General features: G+C 43.5%; 1 protein-coding gene and 1 long non-coding RNA gene across 11 annotated transcripts in view; one reads left to right on the forward strand and one right to left on the reverse strand.

Moving 5' to 3' along the window:
• SKAP1 (src kinase associated phosphoprotein 1) overlaps nt 1-26,718 on the forward strand; it is a 308,856-nt gene that overhangs the window by 226,770 nt on the left and 55,368 nt on the right. For all 10 annotated transcript variants that reach the window (XM_083408759.1, XM_083408757.1, XM_083408762.1 and 7 more), the window contains 5 exons: nt 5,090-5,167; nt 6,377-6,460; nt 8,174-8,298; nt 11,124-11,187; nt 14,729-14,920. In XM_083408759.1, the coding sequence (XP_083264885.1) occupies nt 5,090-5,167; nt 6,377-6,460; nt 8,174-8,298; nt 11,124-11,187; nt 14,729-14,920 (543 nt within the window). The remainder of the gene's footprint in view (nt 1-5,089; nt 5,168-6,376; nt 6,461-8,173; nt 8,299-11,123; nt 11,188-14,728; nt 14,921-26,718) is intronic.
• Nucleotides 19,510-22,942, reverse strand: LOC310662032. The gene is made up of 3 exons (XR_014504210.1): nt 22,814-22,942; nt 22,468-22,601; nt 19,510-19,628 (listed from the first exon to the last, which is right to left on the reverse strand). It is a non-coding gene; the product is annotated as an uncharacterized lncRNA (long non-coding RNA).

The following is a 26,718-nucleotide window of genomic DNA, read 5'->3' on the forward strand; positions in this document are numbered from 1 at the left end:
ACAGGGTGGGGTGGAATTCTGCACAAATGAACCCTTATGTTTGGCTGCTGCAGTTGTGTCTCACCTCACCTCGAGACACATTTGAAAGGATTTATGTCCACCCCCAGAGTTTTGCAGAGTCATAAAACTCCAAAATGAAAATAGTTCTGTGAAGGAAGAGAGGAGTAGGGGAGGGAAAATTTGACAACATGGATGAATTGGCATGTTAAGAGAGAGCCGCTTAGCAAAACAAGAAGGAACCCCCTTCTGGTAAGGGATTCATACTTAAAAAGCTGCTGAACATGGCCACTGGGGAGATGATCAGTAGCACTTTTAGATAGCCGGGTGGGGGAGAGATTCAATATAAATTAACTACTGCATGGAACATTGCCAAGCTTCCACGGGAGTCTGGTGCGCTCACTAGACTGGCAGCACGCTCCAGAGGGTGGAATTCTTGACCTCCCAGGAGTTTGGGAAGAAGATGCTGATCCTTGTGGCCAAGCTGGTGTGTGTTAGACAGATTTTGGAAGCATCATGTGTTTGCTTTAATAACGCATCTAGGTCCAGGGTTTCTTTTCCTGCTCACCATGTGTTCATTCGTCATGAAATAATCAGAAGCAAACCTATTACAGAGACATGGCCAAATGTGAAATGTGGGGATAGCTAGACATGAAGTTATTTTGGCATCCCACTTCCCTGCATAGTGAGAAATTCCAAAACCAACCCCAAAGGGTTGTTTCCTTGTGAAGACAAAACACCAGGTACTTGTAATATTTGCGTCATGTAATGTTTGTAGTGTATCTTTTTGTGATATTTAAGAATAAGTAAATTGAGCATTGGGCAGCAAGGAAGCACACAGAAACCCTCACTCTATCTTGTGTCTCTTCTGCATATTTTATTTATCGGTCTTTCTGTTTCATTTGGTCTTTTTTCATTTTTTGTTCATTTGGTTTTTCTTTTTTCATTCTGTAATCATGGTTATACCACTATAGAGCCAGCATGGTGTAGTGGTTAAGAGCAATAGACTCGTAATCTGGTGAACTGGGTTCGTGTCTCCGCTCCTCCACATGCAGCTGCTGGGTGACCTTGGGCTAGTCACACTTCTCTGAAGTCTCTCAGCCCCACTCACCTCACCTGTTTGTTGTGGGGGAGAAAGGGAAAGGAGAATGTTAGCCGCTTTGAGACTCCTGAAGGGGAGTGATAAAGCGGGATATCAAATCCAGACTCCTCCTCCTCCTCCTGCTCCTCTTCTTTTTCTTCTAGATTTCCCTGCACTGGTTTCATTTATTGTTTTGTATAACATTTTAAATTTATTCTTTTAAACTTTTAAATCCCCTCATGTTCTTGTACTTTCTTTATTCATCTGCATTGCTTTCTTTCTGTTCTCTTCTTTGATCTTTCAGTGCATCAAATACTAATACTCTGATTAAACCTCCATTCCCTTGTGCTTGTCTCTCTTGGCTCCTTGCGGATGGAACTCTCTCCCTCTCAATATTCAGCTGGCCTCTTTTGTTTCACTTGAAGACTTTATTAAAAACTTATCATTTTTCTCTTGTATTTCCCTCTTGATGTCCATTTTTTTCCTTATTCTTTCCTACTTCTTGATTATTATACTCTTCCTTCCTTCTTTCACTCTCCATACCAGGTAATGTAAATGTTTTCTATTTCTCTCCCTCTTGTTTTTATTGTGAGCTGCAAGCAAGGACTTGTGTTTTTCTTTTTCTTTTTTTACAACGCCCAGTGGTGCAGTTAGGTAATTTTAGACTCTGGCCTTAATGGTCTTATGGAGGGGTTGCTCTTTAGATGGTAATGTGTATTAGTTTACTTACTTCAAAATGTGATAAGACAGCCCTGCTGTGTTCAGGAGGCTGTCTTTCTCACGCTGCTGAGTGGGGCCCTGGACATCTGCCCCCCTGAGAGGGCCTTGCGTATATGACACACCTTTCTATATCTGAAAAAAATATACACAAAAAGCATGAAGAAATGCATACCTAGATAGAAACAAGTTTCAGCCCCTACCCTGCAGTTAGATTCCACTTGTATTTCTTGCTCTAGAACATAAACAAACCACCAATTACCACTGCAGAACATCTATCGCCAGACTAACTTCTTAGTCTTTGGAGAATACTCTGTCTGCTAGATTGGTCAGAGTTTGAAAGTTTCTCATAAAAGGTTCGTGCCATCAGTGTTGAATGTTCTGGGACTCAAGAGCCCCAACCAGCATGTTTAATGGGCAGGGATGGTGGGAGTTATAATCCAACAACATTGACCACTCCTATAGCATTACATACACATGCATACCACTGCATGCCACTTATCAAATTCTACTATCTAATATTGAGCACCAATTACAATATGAATATAGATGAAAATATTGAGAGATTATGTTCCTGCAACTAGAGAAAACCCAGCGAATATTTTCCATTTTCCATATATTTTCCATATACATTTACTATATATTCAAAAGGAGAGATGTTGCATTTAAGTGCAAGTTATCATTTTTGTCATTCATACATGTGAAATTCTGTGGACTGTTACAGTGGCTAAAAGTGCTTTAACTGTATTTTGTGGTTGCACTCTTTCTGAATTTTAGTGGAAAATATTCGCTGGGTTTTCTCTAATTGCAGGAACATTCCTAAAACATAATCTCTCAGTATTTTCATCTATATATTGTAATTGGCGCTCAATATTAGATAGCAGAATTTGATAAGTGGCATGCAGTGGTATTTGTTAGATAGCAGGCAGTAAGTTGACAAGAGGCACATTGAGTTTTTATATCTGAAGTCTTCCAAGATCAAAACAATCAAGAGTTTGAATCGTTCCAATTTTGAGTTTTTAAAGTCACGTTCTGAATGCAAACTCAACCTTTGCTTCAGAATGCATCACTCAGAAATTTGGATGATGATGAGAGCAGCTAAGCCAATAAATGGCCAGGCAAGTAGCTGAGCCAAACACCTCTAGAAGCTTAATCATCTTCACTACAACATCTCATAGTACATTATTGTATAGATTAAAAAATAAAAGCTGATATTTTCAGAAACAGAATGGCCCTCCTTTTGAGTGCTAGAGAGCAGAACATCCTGGTGTATGTATGTGTTTGATTTGCCCATTGCTACCTAAACTTTGAATTGCACATTTCTCCCATAGATTGCCTTTTGCCCTCTTCTAAAAAGCACAAGCTACAGTAGTTTTCACATGAAAATTTGCTGTGCTTAGGTGCATTAAAGCTTGCTGTATGCTGGTGTTGATCATCTGTCAATTGGACAATATGTACATAGATTGTGGAACCTTGTGTACCACTAGCTTGTGTACTAGGCATGGCTTATCTATTTGTGCTGCATTTCTGCAACACCTTCCTGTTGATGAGACATGGCCCAACTGCACTGGCATCCCAAGTGGCTGCTGTGCACAATCTGAGAGTTGGGTGACAGCATTATTTACATTACAGCGGTGGATACTTCCAGGGGTGCCTCACTTAGATCATGCAGTGCAGCTACTTGCGGCAGAAAGATGCCTTGAATAAGCTGTGCTGCTGTCACCACAGCTCTCTAGGTTGGGCCCCCTGGTTTCCTAGTTTGGACACTGAGAAATTGGAAGAATTAATTGACTCTACATTTCCAGCTTTCAGCTAATTAACAAGAAATATAAGCAGCCTAGGCAAAAGGTTATGTAAATGTCTGAGAAAGGGTGTAAATCTCTGGCTGAGGCAGACTGCGGATCGATTCACAGGTCCAAGCTTGATGTGCCAAAATGTGTATTAAATGCATTCACAGTGTGAAGTGGGCTGTATTGTGAAGTGAGAGTGTTTTCACTTCATAATGCGTCCAAAACCCAACACGGGGCTGCTGCCAGAGCCAAGATTCACTCAGATTCAATTTTTATTACCAAATCTTGGAAAATGTGAAATAATAACAACAAAGAGAACATCTCTGAAGATTTACAGAGCACATTTTCCTAAACCACTGAAAAACTGCAGACACACACATGGGATGAGAAAGATTCTCCAGAGCAAGGGATGCAACTGCCATGTAGGTTGCAGCTCTAGCAACTTATACATAGTTACAGCTGGACACCTCCAAGGGTAGAGGTTTTGTGGAGCCCCTCAGACATGGATTGCATTTGGAACTGGATGCACATTAAGCAATGACAAAGTTATATCAACACATATTATCCCATCACAATGAATGTATCCATTTGGTTGTTTATGTCTGCAATCTTATACCCTCATACCTGAGAGTGAGCTCCACTAAATTCACTGGGATTTACTGCTGAGACTACATGTATGGGATTGTGCAGCTATCCCACAGTGACAACTTTTATGGGATTGAATACTCTGTTTATTTCTGGTTTGCTTTTATATGCCTTCATGTGTTTTTATATTTCTGTTTACTGGTTTTAGGTTTAATGTTTTGATGATATATTGTTTAACTCTGCTTAGGTATGTTTAAAGTATTAAGTGGTATACAAATGTTTTTCAATAAATGAATAAGCTTGTCTAAATAGGCTTTCCAAGCAAGTTCAGCCTGGCTGGGATTTTACCACATACACAAACATGCACACACGCACAATGTTCAAGACCAAATGGAAGTGGTAGGTCATCTCCCTATGCTGGAATCCAAATTTTGTATCTCACATAGCTGGAGGTTGTGTGCACATCACCGGCTTAAAACACAGCTAGGTCATTCTTTTTTTTCAATTTAATTGAAGCTGGTTTGGAGAAAAGCTCAAAAGGAATGACAGGATATATACAGGATAGGTATAGACTAGGGCTAATGTGTGCATACTGCTTCCCAAACCAGCCATGGGACAGCGCTGGATGCAGAATAAACAGGAGTGTGTATACAGCCAGAGATGTAGCACTGGCATAGTACCAACCAATATGATTAATTTGATTGGCCCATGCCTCCCTTACTGACATGATACAGAGCCCAGCCACATGAAAGCTCTTTGGCAGTGGCTGCCTTTTCCATCACATATATAATGGAAATTGATGATAATTGTGGGTGTAGTTTGATTAAAATACTACTGATTTCCTTGATTTTGTTGTCTTGGAAGATTCCCCAAGCATAATTTTCCATGCTTATTAAGATTTTGTTTTTGTTTTTTTAAGCCGAGAGCAACTTGCAGAAGGCCACTCAAGAGCAAGGAGGCATTCTAAAACAAGGTTACTTGGAAAAGAGATCCAGAGGTAAAAATCTGCCAAACTAATCTTCACAGCACCTGCTGTTGATTTATCCATTCATAACCCATCCCTATGCTGTCCATCTGTTGAAAATTTAAAGCCCTCTGGGCAGACACTGTGGGCAGCTTCTCATCCACCGATTTAGATGTTAGGAAAAGTGTCCAAGTGAAAAATGCAGATGTGTTGTATCAACTCCGGAAGGTACATGTACTGTATGTATATATGTATTACTTGCCTCTTACTTATCTCTGAAATACTGTTACGAACATATATCTGATTATACTTTCGTTAAGCAGATTACTACTATTGGCCCAGAAGGATCAATGAGATGCCTCTTAATGGATGCCAGTTATTAGGAAATAGTTTGAGATTTTTCTGGAATGGTCTTAATTAAGAAAGCCATCAGTCTGGAGAAGGTGTTGCCTTCTCCTGCTAAATGAAGGGGACATGTGAGGTAGTAATAAAAGTGATTTTGTAACAGATAAAGACAGAGGGACAGAATTAGCCATGCTGCTCTGCCCCTAGAATATCTCTCACAAGTAGAGAGTGTGCCTTATTCTTCCTCAGAGGTCACCTACAAACATTTTGAAAACAAAAGTAGCATATATACTAGGGTGCTCTTCATAGTTGACATGTGCATTTTGAAGTTGATGACAATTTTTTAATGTGAATTTGCTCATAGTCCTTGTCCAGAGGGCTTCCAATTTATTTTACAAAGACAAAGTGGTTGTGTCGCTTATCATAGAATCATAGAGTTGGAAGAGACCACAAGGGCCATCGAGTCCAAACCCCTGCCAAGCTTATGTTGTCTATACAGTGGTACCTTGTGTTACAAACACCTTTGGTTACAAACACTTTGGGTTACAGACTCCGCTAACCCAGAAATAGTACCTCTGGTTAAGAACTTTACCTCAGGATGAGAACAGAAATCATGTGGCGGCAGCGGGAGGCCCCATTAGCTAAAGTGATACCTCAGGTTAAGAACGGTTTCAGGTTAAGAACGGACCTCCGGAATGAATTAAGTACGTAACCAGAGGTACCACTGTACAGTGGTTGGCACATTGCTGGTACAAAGTACTAGTAGTATTAGTAGTAGTAATGCCCTCTGATTGATGTAGAAGGCACATCTTGAGATACCTTTTGTGGATGAAGAGACACTCCTTCTTTTCCTATTCTTCTCCTGTCACCTTGCACCTTCTTCTTTCTTCTTCACAGACTCTAAAATATTTGGCTCTGAGTGGCAGAAGCGATGGTGTGTCCTTGACAATATGGCCTTCTACTACTTTGCAAATGAAAAAAGTATGTGGTACTCCTGACACATGTACACAGCCATAGCCCTTCAGTATTTTCACTGCACTATCCTGATACATTGGGAGGGAGGGAAGGAGGGAGGGAGGGAGGGAAGGGAGGGAGGGAGGTTCTGTTAAGTTTTCCCTCAATCCTGATTTCATGTTCGTTGGTCCCCAGAATGGAGGGACAGCAGGTGAAAGTTGCCTGAACTCTGGTACATCTCTGAAGCTCCTTTGTTCCTCAGTATTGCTTTCTAAACTTAATTTAGATATTGTCCTCAGTCTTCCTCCACGAAGCTCTGAGGCACATACAGAGGGCTGAGCTCATTTTATCATTGCAGCAGCAGTGTTGCAACCCTGCCAATGGGTCCTGCTTGGCATCTGCTTGGCTACAGAATAGTGGACTAGATGGGCTACTGGCTCTTCTTACATTCTTATTGTGAGGTAGGTTAGGCTAGGATAATTGCTTACCAATGAGCTTCAACCAATCAGGGATCTAAACCTGGGTCTCTCTCATCCACATGTAACCTTCTAAGCAGTACATCACAGTGGCTCTTCCAACTGGATGATAAATTGCCCACCAGGCAGTGTGGGAATCTGCCATTTAGATGCAGCCTTACGAACGGAGAACAGAGTCTGGTTGTATTCCAACACCCTTGTCAGTAAAGAATGAGGGAAAGTAGAAATACGGACACAAGGCCCTGTGTAAATAAAGTACTGCCCATTTTCCCCCCATTAGTTGTCAGGCGGGCTTTAACCCTCCCCTAAGTGACCATATATAATCTATGTGTCAGCATGTATAAATATTTTTCAGTTATGCTCCATCAGATGCATATAAACAGGAAGCTAATACTTCCAACCAAATTTGGCATGCCTAGATAGATGGGCTACGATTATACTGTGCCTCCCATCCAGGGAGATTGAATGCAGAGCAGGTAAAAAAAATATACAAGAAGAAATAGACGATAGAGGGGACAGCATTAGGAGTATTCAGAGCTGGAGGAGGACTCAATAACAGGATTTTTTTCCAGCACAATTCAAGGGATAATGGACACTGGGGCTAAGTAAGCAATTATGTTTTGCAGTATTATCTATACATATACAATTTAAAGCAACCTCGACGTGGCAGTTGCACGTTGTAGCATATACGCTGGGACTTAGGCAGAGTTCCATTTTGTCTGTAAATTTTGCCAGTGTTAAAGGGGATTTTTAGTCACCAACATCAGCTTCATACAGCAGTACTCGGATACCACATTTTGCCTGTTCAAAGCACTCCATGTTTTCATCAGAGACATCCTTGCAAGAACTGTGTAAGTTAGGCCAATAATATCACTATATTACAAGTGGAAGGACTGAGGTCAATATATAGTGGCTTGCCACACTTGACATAATGGTGGCAGATCCCTGTGCAGAATTGAGTTTACTTCTAAACCCCAACATAGCACCAAGGGGAACATGTTCCCTTCTTTCAATGAGGCTCAATGACCAGAAGTAATATCCACTGTAGGAAATAATGGCTTTTTTAAACAGCAGTTTTGGGAAGGAAAATACAGACAAGTGAAATAGTTCAGGGCCCCTCTTCTGTCTGCCCACATGGCTCTTTCTTCCACCCACTTTAGAGAGAATCTGGAAGACACAGGTTGGGTCTTGTATTGTGAAAGTGATATCTGTAAGCAAGCTAGCAACTTGAAGTTTGCTGAATCATCATTACTGTATTATGCAGGCAAGCAACCAAGAGGCATGTTTGCCATTGAGAACTACCATGCCCAGATGGCTTTCCACTTGCGCAAGGATTCTCGAAGAGATTGCTGCTTCGAGCTGACCTCTCCTGGTAAACGTACCTATGAGGTAGGTGTGTCCGCCCAAATGGCCAGAGTTTCCAGCCAAGGAATTCTGCTTAGTGCTAGTTGAAAGGAGAGAGTGGGGACAATGGAACCCTGACCCCTTGGCCTCTGGAGACTCCTAATATGAACCCCACAGTGCTGTCAGGATTGGATTGGCAGGCTCTGACAGAAGAGGGGGGGAGAAAAGGAGCTGGGTACAGGGACTGAGTTATGGGAACCTGGGTTGGGGGAGGGGGGAACTCCCCTTTCCACCCTGACTTCAGACACTTTGGAAGGGCAAGAGGGATGCCAGCTCTTCCTTCTACTATTGCTGAGGAACTTAGTGGAGGCTGGGGAGAGCTTTGATCAGCCAAGGGGATGAGTCAGCAACTGAACAGAAGGGTGTAGTCTTGTTGCCTAGAATCAGGCATTGGCTTTGTAGATGAAAGCAGACCCAACTGCCCTGACGGAGCATTCACTTGAAATCTCGTCATTCCTACAAGACAAGAGAGTCTAGCAAGTGAAGACGTCGTGCCAGGCCATCTTTAGCAGATGCGGTGCCGGGGTGCAAATATCCACCCAGCGCCCCCCAAATTACCACAGATGGGGGGGGGGCTGTGAAGCTGCACACTGCCACCCAGGGGGGGGGGGGACTCTCTCCCATGCTGCTGCGGGAGAGCAATCCCCACAGAGGCTTGGGGGGGGGGAAGCTGCACCCCGCTAACCATATGGCTGGCAGGTACGCAGTTCCCCTCCCAAGCCTCCTTGGGAGGAGAGCAATCTGCGCAGCTGGTGGGCATGCAGGGAAAGGGGAGGCCGCCAGCAAAGCCGCGCAGCTCCCCCACTCTCTGGGGCGCCCCTGAGAGTCCGGCACCCTGGCACAACGCACCACTAAGCCCTATGGGAAAGATGGCTCTGGTGCCATGCCTTGCCTTTAAAAGCTTGGTGAGAAGGGCAGAGAAATTTGTTGGGACATTTTCATCCCTTCCAGTTAGTTCTGAACATCTTGCACTGCTCCTGAACTCCTAAATCATGACTCCAGAGCACTGTATCAGCTGCCAAGCCTGTACTGTTAACTTGCCTGAATAAATATCTCTTTCTTACTTACAAGTAAGATCTTCTGTCTGCATGTGTTGGGTGGGAGTCAGGGCAACTCCCAGTAGAGATGTGTCAGGCCTGGTTTGGGCCTCCTCCTGCATTACCCAAGCCATTTTCTTTTCCTTACTTGGCTACAAAATCTTATCAATCTGACCTGGAGAGTACTTTATATATATGAAACTTAGACTGCCTTTGAGCCTCTTCCACACCATTCACTCTGATCACTGTTAAAAGCTGGAAGAGAAAGGAGAGGAGAGGCCTTCCTCTCTCCTCAGGCCAGTGTACATTTGACATTTGCATAACAAATCCAATCAAAGCAAGAACCACTGTGGACTTCACTTTCCTCCTCCCACTCTAAGCTAGCAAGCTCAATTCATCTCCGCTCCCCAATTCCTTTCCAAAACTGGAAAGGGAACCCAAGAGTTCTGGTTTTAGGGCTAACTTGTATACCAATTTATGTTAACAGCTAATTGACATGTGGAAAGATGGCTCAGGTTGACTTCAGCCCAGGAAAAAGCAGTTTGAAGTGAATCAGATGCTGCCCTTTGGTACTAGAGTTTGTTGCTATTTATCTCCTCACCCTCCCTGCACAGCCTGCTACCTAGCAGCTACCCACTGCTAGAAAGACTATCTGCTTGCCACTTGGTCATCCCTTAGTATCCTGGTCCCTCCTTCCTACATTGATCCTTAGCTTAGGTTGTGAGCACTCAGCTATAAGTCCACACACATACACTGCAGGAATGAAGTAGCTCCCCCTTCAAAGCACTGCCATAGGTTGCCACCTAGAGGTCCCTCGTGGTATGACCAGCTTTGCCTCAGTCTCTTAACCATTAACTCAGGCATAGGTAAACTCGGCCCTCCAGATGTTTTGGGACTACAACTCCCATCATCCCTAGTTAACAGGACCAGTGGTTAACTGGTACTGAGCACATGCCTACGTTAACTGGTACTGAGCACATGTATGTTTTTGCATTGCATGTGTTTGGGGCTTTGGTGTCTACTCCTGGCCATGCCTACATGCCTACATGATCAGGAGAGGTTTGTCTCCAGTTGTCATAAGAACATACAACATGCTTTCAATATAATTATTGCCATTCATTCATTCACCTTTTTCTCTGACAGGGATTCAAGGGGGCTTATAGATAAAACGGGTCTGTAATGGATCTAAGGACTGTGTCCATGTTGTTTGATTCTGCTTTTAAAATACCGTAATAACCATGTTGAATATGAGCAGTGACAAGTTGTGCACCCCAACATACTGCAATGATTTGTCTGTGGTTTGCAAAACAAATGGGGCAGGAGAATTCTCCATGTGTCTTTGTGGGATTCCAAAATAACCATGTACTGTCAGTAGAACTCCACTTTATTTTATGTAGAAGAAAGAGACGGGACAATAGTAGAGATGAGGGGCATCACAAGACCAAAACATTGCAATATATAGCTAATTTACAGGTGCATGCTTATGATTTTTTTCAGCACTTAGTGATTCAGCAGCCGAATGCGTAAACTTCCAAATCTAAAAAGTGATGTCTTTTGAATGATGTTAGTGGGTAATATGGAACCTCTGTCTGTGATGCATGCTTTTCTGTATTCATGCTTAATGAAGTACCTGACAGGGGCAAACCCTGAAATCAGTAGCATGCTTCTTTAAGTGTGGCTTGCACATGGAGTATAATCACCTGTAAATTAGTAGTTGCTACAGACCTTATGGCAGAAATCTTGCAGTGACTGTATTGAATTCTTCCTTTGCAGTTTACAGCTGTTAGCTCTGCAGAAGCGATGGACTGGGTGGATCAGATCCAATTCCTGCTTAAGGGTGAGTAGCTTAAGAGGGAACAAATCCATATGATATAGGTGAGAGTGATTCCCACCTATAAAACTTGAGACTTGTTGAGACTAAGGGCATGTACTGCTGTCACTGACAAATACTGTGTTTTGAGGGAATATGAACTGATAGGAAGTTCTGTCTGTAGTGGCTGCTGGCCCATTCACACATGCAAGACGTTAGAGGAAGACCTGGCTCCTGTGATGTTCCAGTGTAACAATGCAGTTTCCAAAGTTGTATATTTTTCAACTGATGAGCATATATTTATGAGCCTAACTGTTATTTAGACTATGTCAATTAATTAGACAGGAATTGACTACAAAGGGCCAAACAGTGTATAAGCTGTGTATCACCCTCCTTTTGTATTACTTACCAGAATCTTAGCCTGTGCCTGTGCTTTTTTGTGCCTGTGCTTTTCTGTTGATTTCTTACCTCCACGCAGAAAATCACATAAGCATAGTGGTAAGATTGTCTAAAAAGCTCACAAAACAAAAGGCAATCTTTAATTTAAAGAAGATCCCAATGTGACATTTCTGAAACCTTTAATATTGTTTTGAAAGAGAGAAGCGAGAAGGCAACAGTTCTTCTACTCATTTAATTGCTAATATTCACATTTGTGTTCTCCTTTCCTGGCAAAAAGCAGTTTCCATCAAGGTTATCCCATTTTATCCTTGCAGCAAATATGTCAGCTGGATTAGGAAGAGAGATGGTGATTGGCCCAACTCTACCTGACCACTTCCGCGGTCATGTGGCAATTTGCACCTCTTCTAGGTTGAAGTCCAATGCTTTATAAATCCTGGGGAGTTCAGAGGCATGCACACACACTGACACACTGAAAGAACATTTGACACAAGCTACATGGGCTTGCCCCATCCCCACTGCTGATGCATGGGGTGACCATACCGCCACCTGCTGTCCATATTTTAGGCCAGCACATAGAGGGCTCACCATGTATAACAATGTATGTAAATAAAGCTCTTCCACAAAAGTGGGGAAACTGGCCCAGTCAGAGTTGCCCCCTTTGTGTGGAGAATCTCTACATGCACTTCATTGTATGCTTATAGAGCCCCTTTAGACAACTAAATGTGTGGATAAAATACGTGTGTATGCACTGCATTCATCACCAGGAAGCAGGGCTAGCCCCTGGGGCCTCACAACCCCTTCACACATTCTTTTCTTCTACTTCCTCCATTAAACCACACTTGAAATTTACTAACCTTCCTGACAGGATCCTAGGTCATGTACGATGCACAACCCAGATATGATAGTTCCTGTCTAGAGGTCCTACAATCTAGATAAAAATGGGGGATGGGCAGGTGACTTGGTGAAGAGGTGCAAACAACACGGGGCTAGGGCCATTTCAGGTTTTGCTGAGGAAGTGTGTAGTGTGTAACACGGGGCTTGAGGAAAGTTTGACAAAGAAGGGGAGTATTCTCCCAGTCCTTTCCCCAGAAGCTATGAGAAAACGACTGGGAGAAGAAGCAATCTTGTTCTAAAGGCACCTACTGAAAATCACTGGCTGGTTATCTCTTAACACCCTTTAACCACAATGCCATGCTCACAATGGGAATGTTGAACAAGGGAACATTTTCCACCTTCTCTATCCTTGTTTGTGAGTGAAATGTGAGTCCTAATCCACATCAGTGTTTATATGGATATAAAACTAGGGGCTGCTAGTTCTTTCATGTTAATTAACTCAAAATCCATGTGTGTGATCTCATAGATGTTACGTAAAACAAAGTGAAAGTGTCCTGAGACTCAAATCCAAAGGATGCCTTCTTCTCCCCATCCCCTTTTGATGTTGTTGTCTATAAGGTGCTAGTGCTATTTGCTATTCCATATTTATTTATTTATTTATTTATTTATTGTTGCTTGTTTTGTGTGCCAGAATAAACCCCTAATAATGAGCTGTGTGTGCATGTGTGTATGTGTGTTGGGTTAATTAAAAATTAAACTCACCCTTGCTTTGCTGAAGCCACTTTCTGAGTTGCAAAGGATGTGTGCTCTCAAAGCACCCTCTTCTGGTCAGTGTGTGAAAGCAGTGTTGATACTGGGTTTTTTTTAAAAAGATGTTATGACTAACATTTTGTCAGCTTACGTAAACGCATGAAGCTGGGAGTCACCAGAAAGCTGTCCCCCCTCAACTCCAAGGATAAATAATCTGCAAATCATATCTGCCCACACATTCCAATTAGCCAAAATAATTCATACCACAATAGGGGAGGGAGAAAGAGCAAATCACAGCAAGCAACCTGCTAAACAGAGATCTCCAGAAAAGAAATGGCCCAAGAAGTATTGTTGTTTGAGGAGAGAAGCTCCAGTACCACAGAATAGCTTGGTATAGTTGGTGAGGAGGGCACAAGGTCCCCGCCCCCCCCCCCACCCCAAGCATCTTCCTCCAATTGACTTGAACTCTGATCAGTTTAAAGTACGGTAATGGTAAAGATGTTTGTTTTATTTTGTTCCATGGTTCACTAGGCAATGGATGGGGAAATTCTGGCTCTCCAGATATTGTTGCATTCCAGCTCCCATCAGCCCCAACCAAAATAGTCAGTTGTCATAGATAATGGGAGCTGGAGTCCAACAACATCTGGAAAGCCAGAAGTTCCTCATCCCTGAACTAAGCAAATTGATCCCATTCTGGAGCATATAAAGTAGTAATCACAAAAGAAAACTAATGCCTGTGGTCGTATGTACAATACTTCTCATTCACCTCTGATAAACCTCAGCCAGCTAGCACCACACCTCTGCTGACTAGTGTTAGGACTTTCAGGCTATATAGGGTGTGCTACTTTTTACAGCTTTAAACCTACCACCTCTCATTCTAGAAAAGCAGTGATGATACTCCCAGTTTCAATGTATAGGTTCATGCAACTGCTCTAAAAGGGTAAAGAGGCTCCCACCCTGTCCCCTAGTGTGTGCACAAACAGACACTAACTTGATACTAATAAAGCCATGTTGCTGTGAACCGCTATGGGGGGAAAGAGCTGGGAAACACACATACTTCACTTTGCTGCTGTTGTTATGGCAGAGATTCAGCTAGTGGAGAAACTGGGGCTTTAATGTTCAGGGTTTTTTGTTCTGGTTTTGTTTTTAAATTTGCCTGTTTCAATACTCTTTAAATGCTTTGTCAGCCTCCCTGAGTTTCGGACACTAGGATATTGTGGGGTGGGGAGGGATACAGTCAAACCATGCTTCACTGAGACAAGAGCTATACTTGCCAGGTCCAGATCTACAGCTTCATGGAAGAGGATAACTCAGGCATATTCAGAGCATTCTTGTTATGGCACCTCTTAGTTCAAATTAAGGGCAGAAGTTGGTTCTTCCGTCACTCGGGACATGTGACGAATTTAATAATCAGTCTTAACAAACCTCCATCGACATTCACTCAGACCACATCTTGCCAGCTGAAAATAATACTGTTTACCCTAAGGAACATCAGCATCTAATTGTGCTGTCCATTTCCCTTTTTCTCTTTATTTTCCTCTTCCTTTGTATGTCATGTATTTTCCTTCTTATCTTCTTCTCCCAGATATTAAGTCCTCAGTTATCCCCTGTGAGGAAGTCGAGGACGACGACGACGACAATATCAAAGAAGAGGCCTATGATGACATAGACAGTTTTGATTCCCCCAATGTGACACATCATCAGGATACCTCTTTGGACCTGGAGGAAGATGAGGATGACGGACAGAGCGATGACTGCATTTATGAAGTTCTTCCAGGTTAGCAGGCTTTCATTCATATAAAGCTGCTTTGTATGGCAACTCAAACCATTGGTCCATCTATCTGAGGCTGTGTGCACACCACAGTGTTAATGTGTATGTGGGCCGCACATGAGCTCCTTCAGTTGAACTCTTTCTCAATGTTCCCCTTCCACAGTGGTGGGCGGTGCTTGCTGTGATGTATTCCCACTATGTATTGTTGTCTCCCACCACTTGCCAATTAGTACTTCTTCACACACCTGAGTTCCAGAAACCTAAAGGCCATTGTAGGCATATGGGCAGGTATTTGTTTACCTATGCGTGCAACCATAAAAATAAAAAAATAGACTCAAGTTTTCTGATATACCAGACCTGCCCAAAACAATGGGTTTTGCTTTTTTTTAAAGTGTGTGTTACGCACAGCCTCACTGGCAGCCCACTTAGTAGCACCAGGGCTAATGAAAGTAAAGAATAGATGGGTGATAGGTGGCACCCAGGACAGTATCATTGCATGCTTTAAAAACAACAACAACGCACACATTGCCCTTCAGTATGTCCACAGTTGGGTAACAGGCAATTTTACATTGTGTTTTTTTCCTTACTGCATTATCCACAGATCAGAAAAGTTTGAATTAAATTGGGGCGGGGCGGGGCTGTAGAGTGTCAGCTGCCACTTGGATGAGGACAGCGTTGTGTGAACAACACCAGAAAACATGTACCCCTGATATGCATTGGTTAGAGAATGAGCCTAAAGAGCTGGGCTGAGGGCCTAGGGAGGGAAGGATTCATACACATACCCTGTATTGCCCGTTCTTACAGATTTCCAGAAAACAGGCTTGGACCTGTGCTTTCTAGACACAGGACAAGGGGAAGTGTGGATGACCCAATAGTGCTCATGCTATCTGTAACAATCTCTTCCTGCCCTTGTATTTCAGAGTACTGTACAAGAGTGCCCATTTGTCGAGAATTCTTTTGTCTAGAACATAACTTCTGCCTAGAATACATTACCATGCAGATGAAATCCCATGTCAGTTTGCAAGTGAAAGCAGGTGGAACAGGTAGAATCAGGGGTGCCAACTTGCAGCCCACATTGAGGGGGCCCATCATCATGTGATATATCCCACCAGCATGAGCGCTTGCCCGGCAGTGGCAGGGGATGCGAATCACTCTCCGCGCATCCTGCCAAGCATGCAAGTGCTTGCCTGGCGGTGGCGGGTATGGCAGCCCCCTCCTCACAAATATTGAGGGGGCTGAAGCCCCTTCCACCACTACCGTTGGCATCCCTGGTTAGAATAGAAAACTCAACAATTTGCCTCAATTAACCAGAAAATATTAGTTCACCTGGGAAGAAAGAATAGCAAAATCTGGAAATTTCACATGTTCTGCACTCATCACACAGTGCTTTTCTAAGTGCTGTGAAAACTGCAACTCCTGCTCTCACAGGCCACCCAAACCACCATGAGCAGGGATCAGCCACCATGGGCACAATGGTAACAAGTACCTGGTTTGGATTCTGTCTGCTCAGCTCTCCAGTTTCCTGAGATACATGTTCCGCTCTCTCTATCTTTTGCAGTCAACTCCTACTTTTGTGTCATCTGCAGCACACAAGTAGCGGGCAGGAAATGAGTCAGAGCTGTAGTTGAGGAACCGGCATGGACTCTACTCATTTTGTTTTTGTCATTTCATAAGGGGAAGGCAGGTTCCTTACCGTGCAGATTCAGTTACTTTTGAGGCCTGGCTGTGGAGATTAGATTTAAGAGCAGGAGTGTGGGATGGTAGAATTGAACTGTTGTGTTTGTTTGAAATCTGAGATTAATGGGATGGTGAATTTTGTGTCACAATACCAAATACTATGCTTGCACAGAAAACCTGTGGACTCAAAAAATAAACAGCTTTGGATGTCAAGCATCCCTTTGAGTTCAATCTGGGAAATACCATTACAAAAGGGCAATACTTATCTTTTATTTCATTTTATTTACAAGCAGGATTCATTGGAAATATTAGACATCTACAAAAGGCAGCAAAACTACTAATCCTGCATCACATTAGCAAACAAAGCAACATCCTAAACATCTGCAACTCCCAAGCTGATTCCAGTCCAGCTAGAGACCTGCAGATATAGGGCAGTATACAAATTTAATAAATAATAATAATAAACAGAGAGCACTTTGTTTAGGGTGAAACCTTACAAATTGTTTATTTACCCCTCCTACTAGCTCTGGATGGGCATTGTATTCTAAAGGCAGGGGAGAGAGATTACCAGGCTATTAAGAAAAACATCCCTGGTCATTAAAAAACATTAGCCATCTTTTGTCAAGCCCCTGATTACCCATTAGTCTGTCAGGTGAAACCATAGTGATAGGGCCCATTCATGCTAATCAAGACAGCAAAACTCATAACACCATTTTGATGTGAATAGTATACCCATTCACCCTTCTGTTCAGGTGTGGATGGCCAATCTGGGAAAACAGCCTAGCTTTTCACATTGCCTTTCCATTGTGCGTAATGTACACAGAGCAGAGCAGCAGATCTGCTCTACCAATCTGGCTTTTGCTACCTTCATGCAAAATCAGCATACGAGTCTCTGCAGATGGTTACCGAGAACAGTGGATCTTCTATAATTGCTTGTGTACTGCAGGATCCCATTGGAGGTTGCATATTTTCAACAGCCCTTTACATTTGAAACATTCCTACAGCACACAGAAGCTGACAGCCAGATCAGAATGAAATTTTGAGGCTTTTTTTCGTTGCAGCCTTGTTTTTCTGTTGGACGCGACTAAATGACTAAACAGCAAAAGAGAGAAAGTGAACAGTGTTCAAACAGTTGAAATAGCCACTTTTTTCTATACAAGTACACTAGAATGCACAATCCTTGTGTGCCCACAACTGTATTACAGAAAGGTACCCACAGAGCAAACTGCTGCAAATGACTTAAATAAGAGGCCAAAATTAAAAACAAAAGGGCCTGACATGAAGGGAAATTTCTTCTTGACCTTAAATATGTTGACCCTGAGTGTGAGCAAAACCCATCCAACAAGATCCCTGACAAAGACTGAGGCGGGGCGTGGGGGGATCAACTCCACCCAGCATCCTGTTCCTAGTTCTAGACCACTCCTGGAATAGGAGGAAGTCCCGAAGGTTATGCAGGAGAAAAAGATTAATGTTTCTCTGCTGGCAAGAGTGTCTCTGGATGGTACAGCGTGTCTTTTCCTTGCTACTGGGGTCATTACAGTCAGCCTCCATACACAGTGACTTTCTGGTTGGAAAGCTTGAGTTGCAGATAAGTTTGAGTCCTGGCATTTCCTCTGCGTGCAAACTGATCCCTCCCCAGATTGCAGAGGAAATCCTGTCAAGAGAATTGATAATGAGTGGCAAGCTTTCACATTGACATGGATGGAATGGGATACAAATCCAACCCAAAGATAGTTGTGCACAGCAAAGCATTATGTTCTGATGGGTGGGGGTTGTATAGTGGCATTTGCTCTCCGATAATTGGATGAGAAGGCAACTTCATCATCTGATCTTTTATCCTGTTCCCACTAGGGCTGAGCGATAACTGGTTTTCAATATCGTGATATATCACCAGCTAAACATTATGATATATTGATATATCACGATATCTGAAATAAGGAAAGAACTACACAGAGGCGAATAGGACAATGTCCTGGCAACTGCTACCACTACTTGCAGGCTGCCACTGCTACTGCAACCAGCTCCCGTCACCACCATGAGGTCTCACAAGTTGCCACTGCTTGTTCCGCCACCGTGAGGCCTTGCAGGCTGCTGCTGCTACTGCTGCCCCCTCCCACTGCCTTCACAAGGACTTGCAGGCCACCATGATTGTGCTGCCACTGCCAGGCCTTTCAGGTTGTCACCGCTACTACCGACATGTACGTACCATGGTTATGGCAAGCTGTTTCTGCCACTGCTGCTTCTGTCTCCTAGCAGGCCTGCTGGTGGTCTGGCAGTCCCAGATTATTTTTATCCACTATGACTCATCACTGTAGTCTGGATTGTCCTAAATGCCACCATTTGGTAGCCAAGCCCAAAACCAAAAGTCCTGTCGGGATGCATTTTGGCTTGCCTGGTGATGAAACTGAGTGTGTGATGATTGACAATATTGTCATTTATCTGTTTTAGACCTATAGCAGTTGCAAGGACATTGTCCTGTTCACCTCTGTATAGTTCCATCCTTATTTCAGATATTGTGGTAGATTGCAATGTTTAGATGGTGATATTGTGAGGTTTAGCTGCTGATAACATTGCAGTGTTTAGCTGGTGATTTATCGCGATGTTGAAAACCAGATATTGCTTAGCCCTTACACACATTGTGATTTGTGATATATTGCCAGCTCAAATATTATGAAACATTATCACGATGTGAACTTTAAACCAGTTTTGGACGATATGTTGATATATTGCCCAGCCCTAGTTCCCACCTATCTAAACACAGTCCCATCACTGTAGTTCACTGGCAAGGCCATGACTTATCAGAGGACAAGATTCATGGGCAAGACTGCTGAATCAGCTACATCACTAGAGCTTGAACAAAGGAGTAGGCAATAAAATAGATATACCAGCAAAATTGTGGCTGATACCGTGGCACATATACCTGGTCATTGTGGCCCCAATCTTCCTGGAGTCTTAGTTGGTGTGGGAAGTACTTCCATGCAAATATCTTCATGAGTAAGCAGGACTAGGATGAGGCAGTTCCATGGGAGCATGAGGCCTATAGGATAAGCAGGCAGTATCAGGTCCAAGGCAAGAACAGGATGTTGAACATCTCTAGGTGGGGGAGCCCTACTGGTTGGCATGGATTGTGTTCACATTGTCGCCTTAGAGAACATTGAACTTGTGCTTTTTTGATGTGTTTCACAGTTCTGGTTGCTGCTATGTACACACCAGGGAATATTAAAAAGGGCGGAAATATTTTAATTTATGCAAAGGTGTTCATACCTTGGACTAGAGAAAAATTAGGAACAGCTTAAGGTCTTCAATCATTTTGAAGCTGGTTTTAGAATCAACATATCAACCAGTAGTATCTTAGAACAAAGGAAAGGATACTATGCATTTTGGATAAAGTGTGAACACAGATTAAAAACCAAGCACTGGAAACACAAGGAGTACACAGTAAATAGGAGTGTGAACACAGCCATAGTCGCCTCCTGAGACAGCTATAGAAATTGTTTTCTGTGCAGGGAGCTAGAACCAACTGAAACCTTATGTAGGTTGACAAGACCCGAAGTATGGAATGCTCCACCTCGCTGGAGGGACTGGCCAGCTGGTTAAAGTGCCCTCACCTTATTTTGTAGTCTTTAACTTTTGTGAGAAAGAGGAGACAGAGATACTGCTGGGGTCTCATGAGTCAAAGAATGGTAACAGAGCTGTGTCTTCCAACTGGGAGGGCCCCAAATTACATTTGGATGGTTCTCCCTTGAGCACACAGTTGGAATGTCATTCTCACCAGAGTCCTTCATTGAGTAATGCAAGGTCTGTGGGTCATAATACCCTGTTCTGCAGTGAGAGCTCTTTGCATTATGGTGGCAGCTTCTAGCTGGATCCTTTGGGGTCCTTATTCTTCGGGTTGTGGAGGTGACTTTGGGGTGTTCTGTACTAAAAGGAATAGTGTAGGCATAAATGTTTCCCTGTCTTCAACTTGTTCTGTGTATTGGCCTTCCTCAAGGGAGTTCTCGAGTTGATTTCATGATGCAAGAGGTCTGGTTATCCTTTCTGATTCCGACACTAGGCGGTGATAGTTGCACCTTTGCAGGAATACAAGGTATTACAGTGTATAAGGTACAGGAGAAAGATTGCCAAATACAGAGCTATTTGCAGCTGCATGTGTTTTAGTAGTTTTCACTAATACTGATGCAAAATGGTCCACTTAGGCATGTGGTGAAGTTAGAGAGGGAGAGATCAGTCCCCCTCAATGCCCATTTTTAAGTGTTCTCTCATAAAATGTTAATTCAGTCAGTTTTGTCCTTTTTCTACATTAAACTATTATTATAAAAAAATGCATATGCATTTCTATTTCCAAATCCATGTTTTTAAGCACAGTTTTTGAGGTGAGAAAGTGTATTTGGAGAATTTTGTACTGCAAAACTTGGAGTACAGTGGTACCTCGGGTTAAGTACTTAATTCGTTCCGGAGGTCCGTACTTAACCTGAAACTGTTCTTAACCTGAAGCACCACTTTAGCTAATGGGGCCTCCTGCTGCTGCTGCACCGCCGGAGCACAATTTCTGTTCTTATTCTGAAGCAAATTTCTTAACCTGAAGCACTATTTCTGGGTTAGCGGAGTGTGTAACCTGAAGCGTATGTAACCTGAAGCGTATGTAACCCGAGGTACCACTGTAGTACGAAAAGTAATTTGTTCTGATTTACACATTAGTCCAGGAGGATGCAGATCAGGCCAGATCACATCAGAATTCCTTGCTCTCCTGCTCTCTCTTCAACTAGAGTTGAAGCTCTGCTGGAGGCTGGAGGAAGCACAGGAAAGTGGCTGCTGCACGCTAGTGGGATTTCAAGAAGTTCTGTAAATGATAGAGGACTATTGTATTGATGAAAACTAAGTGTGTGAAGGTTTATAAAATGCAATATAAAATTAGGAAATGCGTATTTAAAAATTTGAATAATGTATGATTGTCAGAGAGGTTGAAGGAAGTCTAAAAGAGAAAATATGTGATAAATTTAGATTGGATACTATAAATGTATGTTGGAAAAATTAATAAAAAATTATTTAAAAAAGGAAAGTGGCTGCTGCTGCTGTGCTACCTCCAACATCAGCTGTTAGGTGAGGAGGCTGAGCAGCCTAAGCAAAGCCCTGCTGTGCCCTCAGGTCTCTATATGGGGCTTCTTCTGCCCTCACTGACATCCTCTTCAGGCTCCAGGGAAGGTCTCCCCATGAGCCACAAGGACTCCAGCTCTCTGCTGCCATTTTTTGGTATGAGTCTCTCTGTCTGTCTGTCTGTCTGTCTGTTTATTTCTCGGAGCTGCATGTAAGTAGAACATGCTTAAGTGGGGGAAGGTTTGTGCCTGTACTATATCAAACAGTCTCAGCATTTGTTAGATTAGGGCAAAAGAGTGTCATCATATAATTTCTAAAATGAGAGGAAGACAAGGCACTCTGAATCTGCCTCAAGGCAGTGACTTCCTTGTTGCCTCACATAGTTTTGAGAAGTGGCACAGATCTAGGTCTGGAAAACCCCCAATAGCTGGAGCAGTGACTTGGCAGGGGGAGATTCTCTGTTTCTTCCCTCCAGCATCCTGTCCACCTCCATCTTCAAGTTCAATGATTCTGAAAGCTTCTGAAGCCAAGTCTCTGTGTAGCTTGCAGCTAGACATTCAAGCCATTTTCCTTCCCTTCCCCCAAGTCTCCCACCGATGTAGTGGAGCAGGCCTGCATACAGGGCAGATCCTCCAAGGAGCTGTGTTTTAATGTTGCAATTTGATTCAATTTTCCACTCTATAAAATTACCCATCATTGTTCGTTGCCTCCTAACAGACACCTTCACTCTTAATTTAACAATCCTATCGAATTCTGCCTCGGAAATTGGAAAAATTTATCACCTGTGAAATTTTATTTTTCCTTGGTTGTATCTGTTTTTGTAAAACTTCATTAGCGACGATGACTTGCTGAGGAAATTATCTTTCTCTCTCTCTGTCTCTCTCCTTCCTCTATCCCAGTCTCACTTCCTTTCATTCTTAAAAAAAGAATGAAAGAAACACTCAACCACAACTGAGATTTTTATTTCCATAATAAAAAAGAACAACAACAGCCCATACTTCACACAGACAGACAGAAAAAACACGCAAACAAAACCTCTGCTGAATTTTCAGAATTGCCACATTGGTTCAGATCAGTGGTTTATTCTGCACAATTTCCTATTCCCCGATGGTGTGGTATTTTAGTTACCCAAAGGAAATTCACAAGAAGGGCATGGTGGTAATTTCCAGGACCTTGTGTTGGTGTTCTGCATCTGGTAATTCAGGAATGGGGAACCTATGGCCCTCCAAATCATGTTGGACTATAATTTCCATCACCCCTGAGCATTAGCCATGCTGCTTGGGATTTGGAGAGCCATAGGCTCCCTATTCCTGAATGTCATTGTGATGTCATTGTGGCATTCTAGCCATCACTGTGTCTTGATTGGCTGCTTTGGTACACAGAATATACAGGGATGTTGTTGGTGGCTGCCCACTTTTCAATCACCTGACAACACAGGATGCCCAGTAGGGATCCCTGGCGCAGCTATAGCTGTAAACAGTGCCAAATGTAAACAGCCACACTTGCAAAGATGCAATCTACCATGTTTTTCGCCCTATAGGACGCACTTTTCCCCCTCCAAAAATGAAGGGGAAATGTGTGTGCGTCCTATGGGGTGTGCACCGACCCCTCACGCTCTCCAGGCTTCAGGAAGCTATCCGCAAGCCTTGGGAGCCCGGCGTTACTTCCCGCCGGGCTCCCAAGGCTTGCGGACAGGGGCGTTACTTCCCGCCGGGCTCCCAAGGCCTGCAGCCCGAAACCCAGGGAGCGCAGCGGAGCGTGCCCCAGGCTTCGGGCAGCTCTCCGCAAGCCTTGGGAGACCGGCGGGAGTTCCTGCCGGGCTCCCCAGGTTTGCGGATAGCAGCCTGTTCTGGGGGTTGGGGTCGGGGGAAGCTCGGGCCTGGGGGGAAAATAATTTTTTTTCTTTATTTCCCCTCCCCCCCAAGAAAACTAGGTGCGCCCTATGGGCCGGTGCGCCCTATAGGGCGAAAAATACGGTACTTTCAGTAGACATTGGATTCTCTTGGGAGCTCAGCAGCATGGCTTACATTTGATGCCAAATTTAAACAGCCCCAAATGCAAGCTGCATTTGGAAAGGATCAGTTGCAAGTGAAAGCTCCCCATTGTTTCTTTGCAGCTGCAGATTTACCTGACCCTGACATCAGGTGATTGACAGGGGTGTGTGGCCAGTGGGAAATGGCATCTCACGTCAAATTAGGAGACCTGGGAAGTATAATTTGTTCCATGGCCAGCGATCCCCAACCCATGGTTTAGACTGTTGCAGGGAAATATCAAAAAAGAGCCCTGTGGACCTTAAGAACTTGGACATTTATTATCAAATAAACTTCTATGCCATATAGTCTTCTGGTGTTTGCTTGTAGTCTAAGTGTGGATCTGTCTTTAGCAAATAGGAGTTTATATCTGGACTCCATTCCTCTTTGAGGAATTGTATGCACTGAGCAGGTTGCCCAGTACAATGTAGAGGTGGATTTTTAAAACAGATTTTTAACAGATGCTTGGGCAAGAGGCTGAACTCGTGGAATACAAATTAAACAAGTGGAAGGATTGCAGCACCAATACTATAATTAAATGCAATGCATGCTTGTTTTGCAGTCTTAAACTGGTCTTTTTCTGGTACCCTACACAGGAACAGTCCTCTGTGATACACACACACACATATTATGGGTGGGCAAGAGTGAAGGAAGTCAGGTTGGAGGGCATACTGAGTCTGTTTTTCAGCCTTAGTGTGGAAGCCGGACCAGTGAGCAGTTTGCTGGCAGCACCTTCGTGAGTTAAAACGTGAAAGGCTTCTTTCCTGAAAGCTTCCATCCATCAAAAGCTTTTAGGGGCACTGTGCAACTGGGAAAGCCTGGCATTTAATTATGATATTAATGTTTCAACTGCAATCCTTCAAGTTGTCTGCCTTGGATTCCACTCTTTCAGCCTACAGCCAAAGCCCTGACTGAGGCAACTTAAAACTTGCACCCCTGCATTGTACAGGACAACCTGCTCAGTGTATAGTTTAGCAAAGAAGAAGAATCTTACCTCCTTATCCTTCATTGTGGGAGGATCCTAGCACACATACTTTGTATGCAGAAGGTTCCAGGTAAAATCCCTGGAAGTCTTTGCATAAAAAGCATATCCAGGTAGAAATGATCAGGTAACAGATGAAAGAGTCTCTGTCTTAACTCCTGGAGGACTGTTCTCTGCCAGAGTGGGCAGCTGCCTTCTACAGATGCTTGCAACTGAATCTGGGAACCTTCTGCATTCAAAACATGTACCCTGCCATTGAGCATTGTCTCTTCCCAGAACAGCATGCAATGACTACATTGGTGGATGCATACCCTAAGTAGGGATGGTTCACACATAGACTACACCCATGGCTTGGTGTCTGGTGGCTTGGATTGTTCATCGCGTGATGCCTTGCAGCTGATTGTAGCAATAGAAATGATTGAAAAGCACTGTATGGCAACATGGAAGTTCTGGCTATAGTGTATATTATTTGTTGGTGAATTCACCTATGCAAACTGTTGCTTCGGTGTTGCAGTCTTTGAGTGATGACTTCTCATGTGTGGACCAGCCCATTGCTCATAAATATCACTATTATGCATTACTAGGGCTCATTTTAATCAGGGTTCTTCAACACTTAGCCTGGAGCTTGGCCTCTGGCTTTTCTCAAAATTGCAGTCTTTAGTCCAGAAATTTTAGCTCTCACCTCAGGTGTTTGGTGGCCATTTGTGGTGGTTTGTAGTGCTAAGGCAAAGGTACTTGTACATGTGCTAGGCTAGGCATTTCTTACTATGCACCACATCCAATAGCTGAGCCCTTTTGCATTAAAAAGAGTTTCTCAAGCTAGATCTGGGGAAGTCCAGCTGAAATTAAGTCCTGCATACTGCTTCTGGAAAGACAGGTTGGATTAGAAAACTCTTGGATAATTTTCCAAGTTCTTTTTGGTGTCACACTTCCTTTTCTTTACCTTCTTTGATTTCAAAACAATGCAGAGAATACATGGAGGCAGCTGAGGAGACGTTTCTGGTGAAATTTGGCTCTGTTTGGGGCCAAGGACTTAAACCCAGCAAACTGCCCTGAACCCATTAAGAAAGCTCTGCTAATGCAGTTTGCACAGCAGCCTGAGATGAAAAGAAGAGTGGAGTTTCCAGTAAAGCAGAGAGAAGGCGAGACAGAATAATCTCCTTGGGGGAATGTCTGGGGTTCACTCAGCTAAACAGCTTTGCTGAGCAATTTGAGCTGTTGGCAAGCGAGGGCCAAATGCTCACTAACCTTGTTCAAGGAGACAAGGAATTTGATGGGCAGTGTTTTCTAACATGTTAAGGATTCTAAAACTTAAACCTGGAACCTCATAACCTGATGTAACCTAGTGATCTCTTTGATACTATCTGTGCAACTTGGACCCTGCTACTGGTTGTATGAAGCCTCTGGATTCGCCAAGTTTTTCCATTATGTTTTACAGTCATGGGAAATTAAAGTACCTTTTTCTGAGACTCTCTTGTGAAAATGACCAAAGTGTAAAAAATAAAAGATGAAGTAAGCACTACCTTTGAAGGTCTATGTGTGCTCAGATCTTGGACCCTCTTCAGGCAAAGAAAACATAAGGAATATTCACCATGGGCCCAGCAATTGATAGTTAGTCTAAGCCTAAGGGCTACAGCCTTTTGCCCTTGCTTGGTTGACAGAACACTATGCCTGCTGTTATTCTGTGTTGGATAACTGTCCTCAGGGACCCTGGAAGGGAGAATTCCAGTACTGAATTTGGGTCTGGCTGTTCAAGACCCCGAAGTCATTGACTGGCTGGATGCAGAGGAGTAGTCAGAGGCACCAGCTGGCAAATCCCCAGGAGAACCCCCCAGGAAAGAAGGCTCAGAGCCAGGGGATTAGTGATGGGACAATGATGAGTGGTCAGAGGGAGAAATAGGAGCAGAGTGGGAAGAGGAGGCGTTGGAAGCTGAAGAGGCAACAGGGTTTAGTGAGCAGGAAGAGGCGGTGGCAGAGAGTGGTTCAGACTCAGAGGCAAGAGAGAAGGTGGGGCCAGAAGA

The sequence above is a fragment of the Podarcis tiliguerta genome, assembly GCF_965153285.1.
Source record: "Podarcis tiliguerta genome assembly, chromosome: 13".
NCBI lineage: Eukaryota > Metazoa > Chordata > Lepidosauria > Squamata > Lacertidae > Podarcis > Podarcis tiliguerta.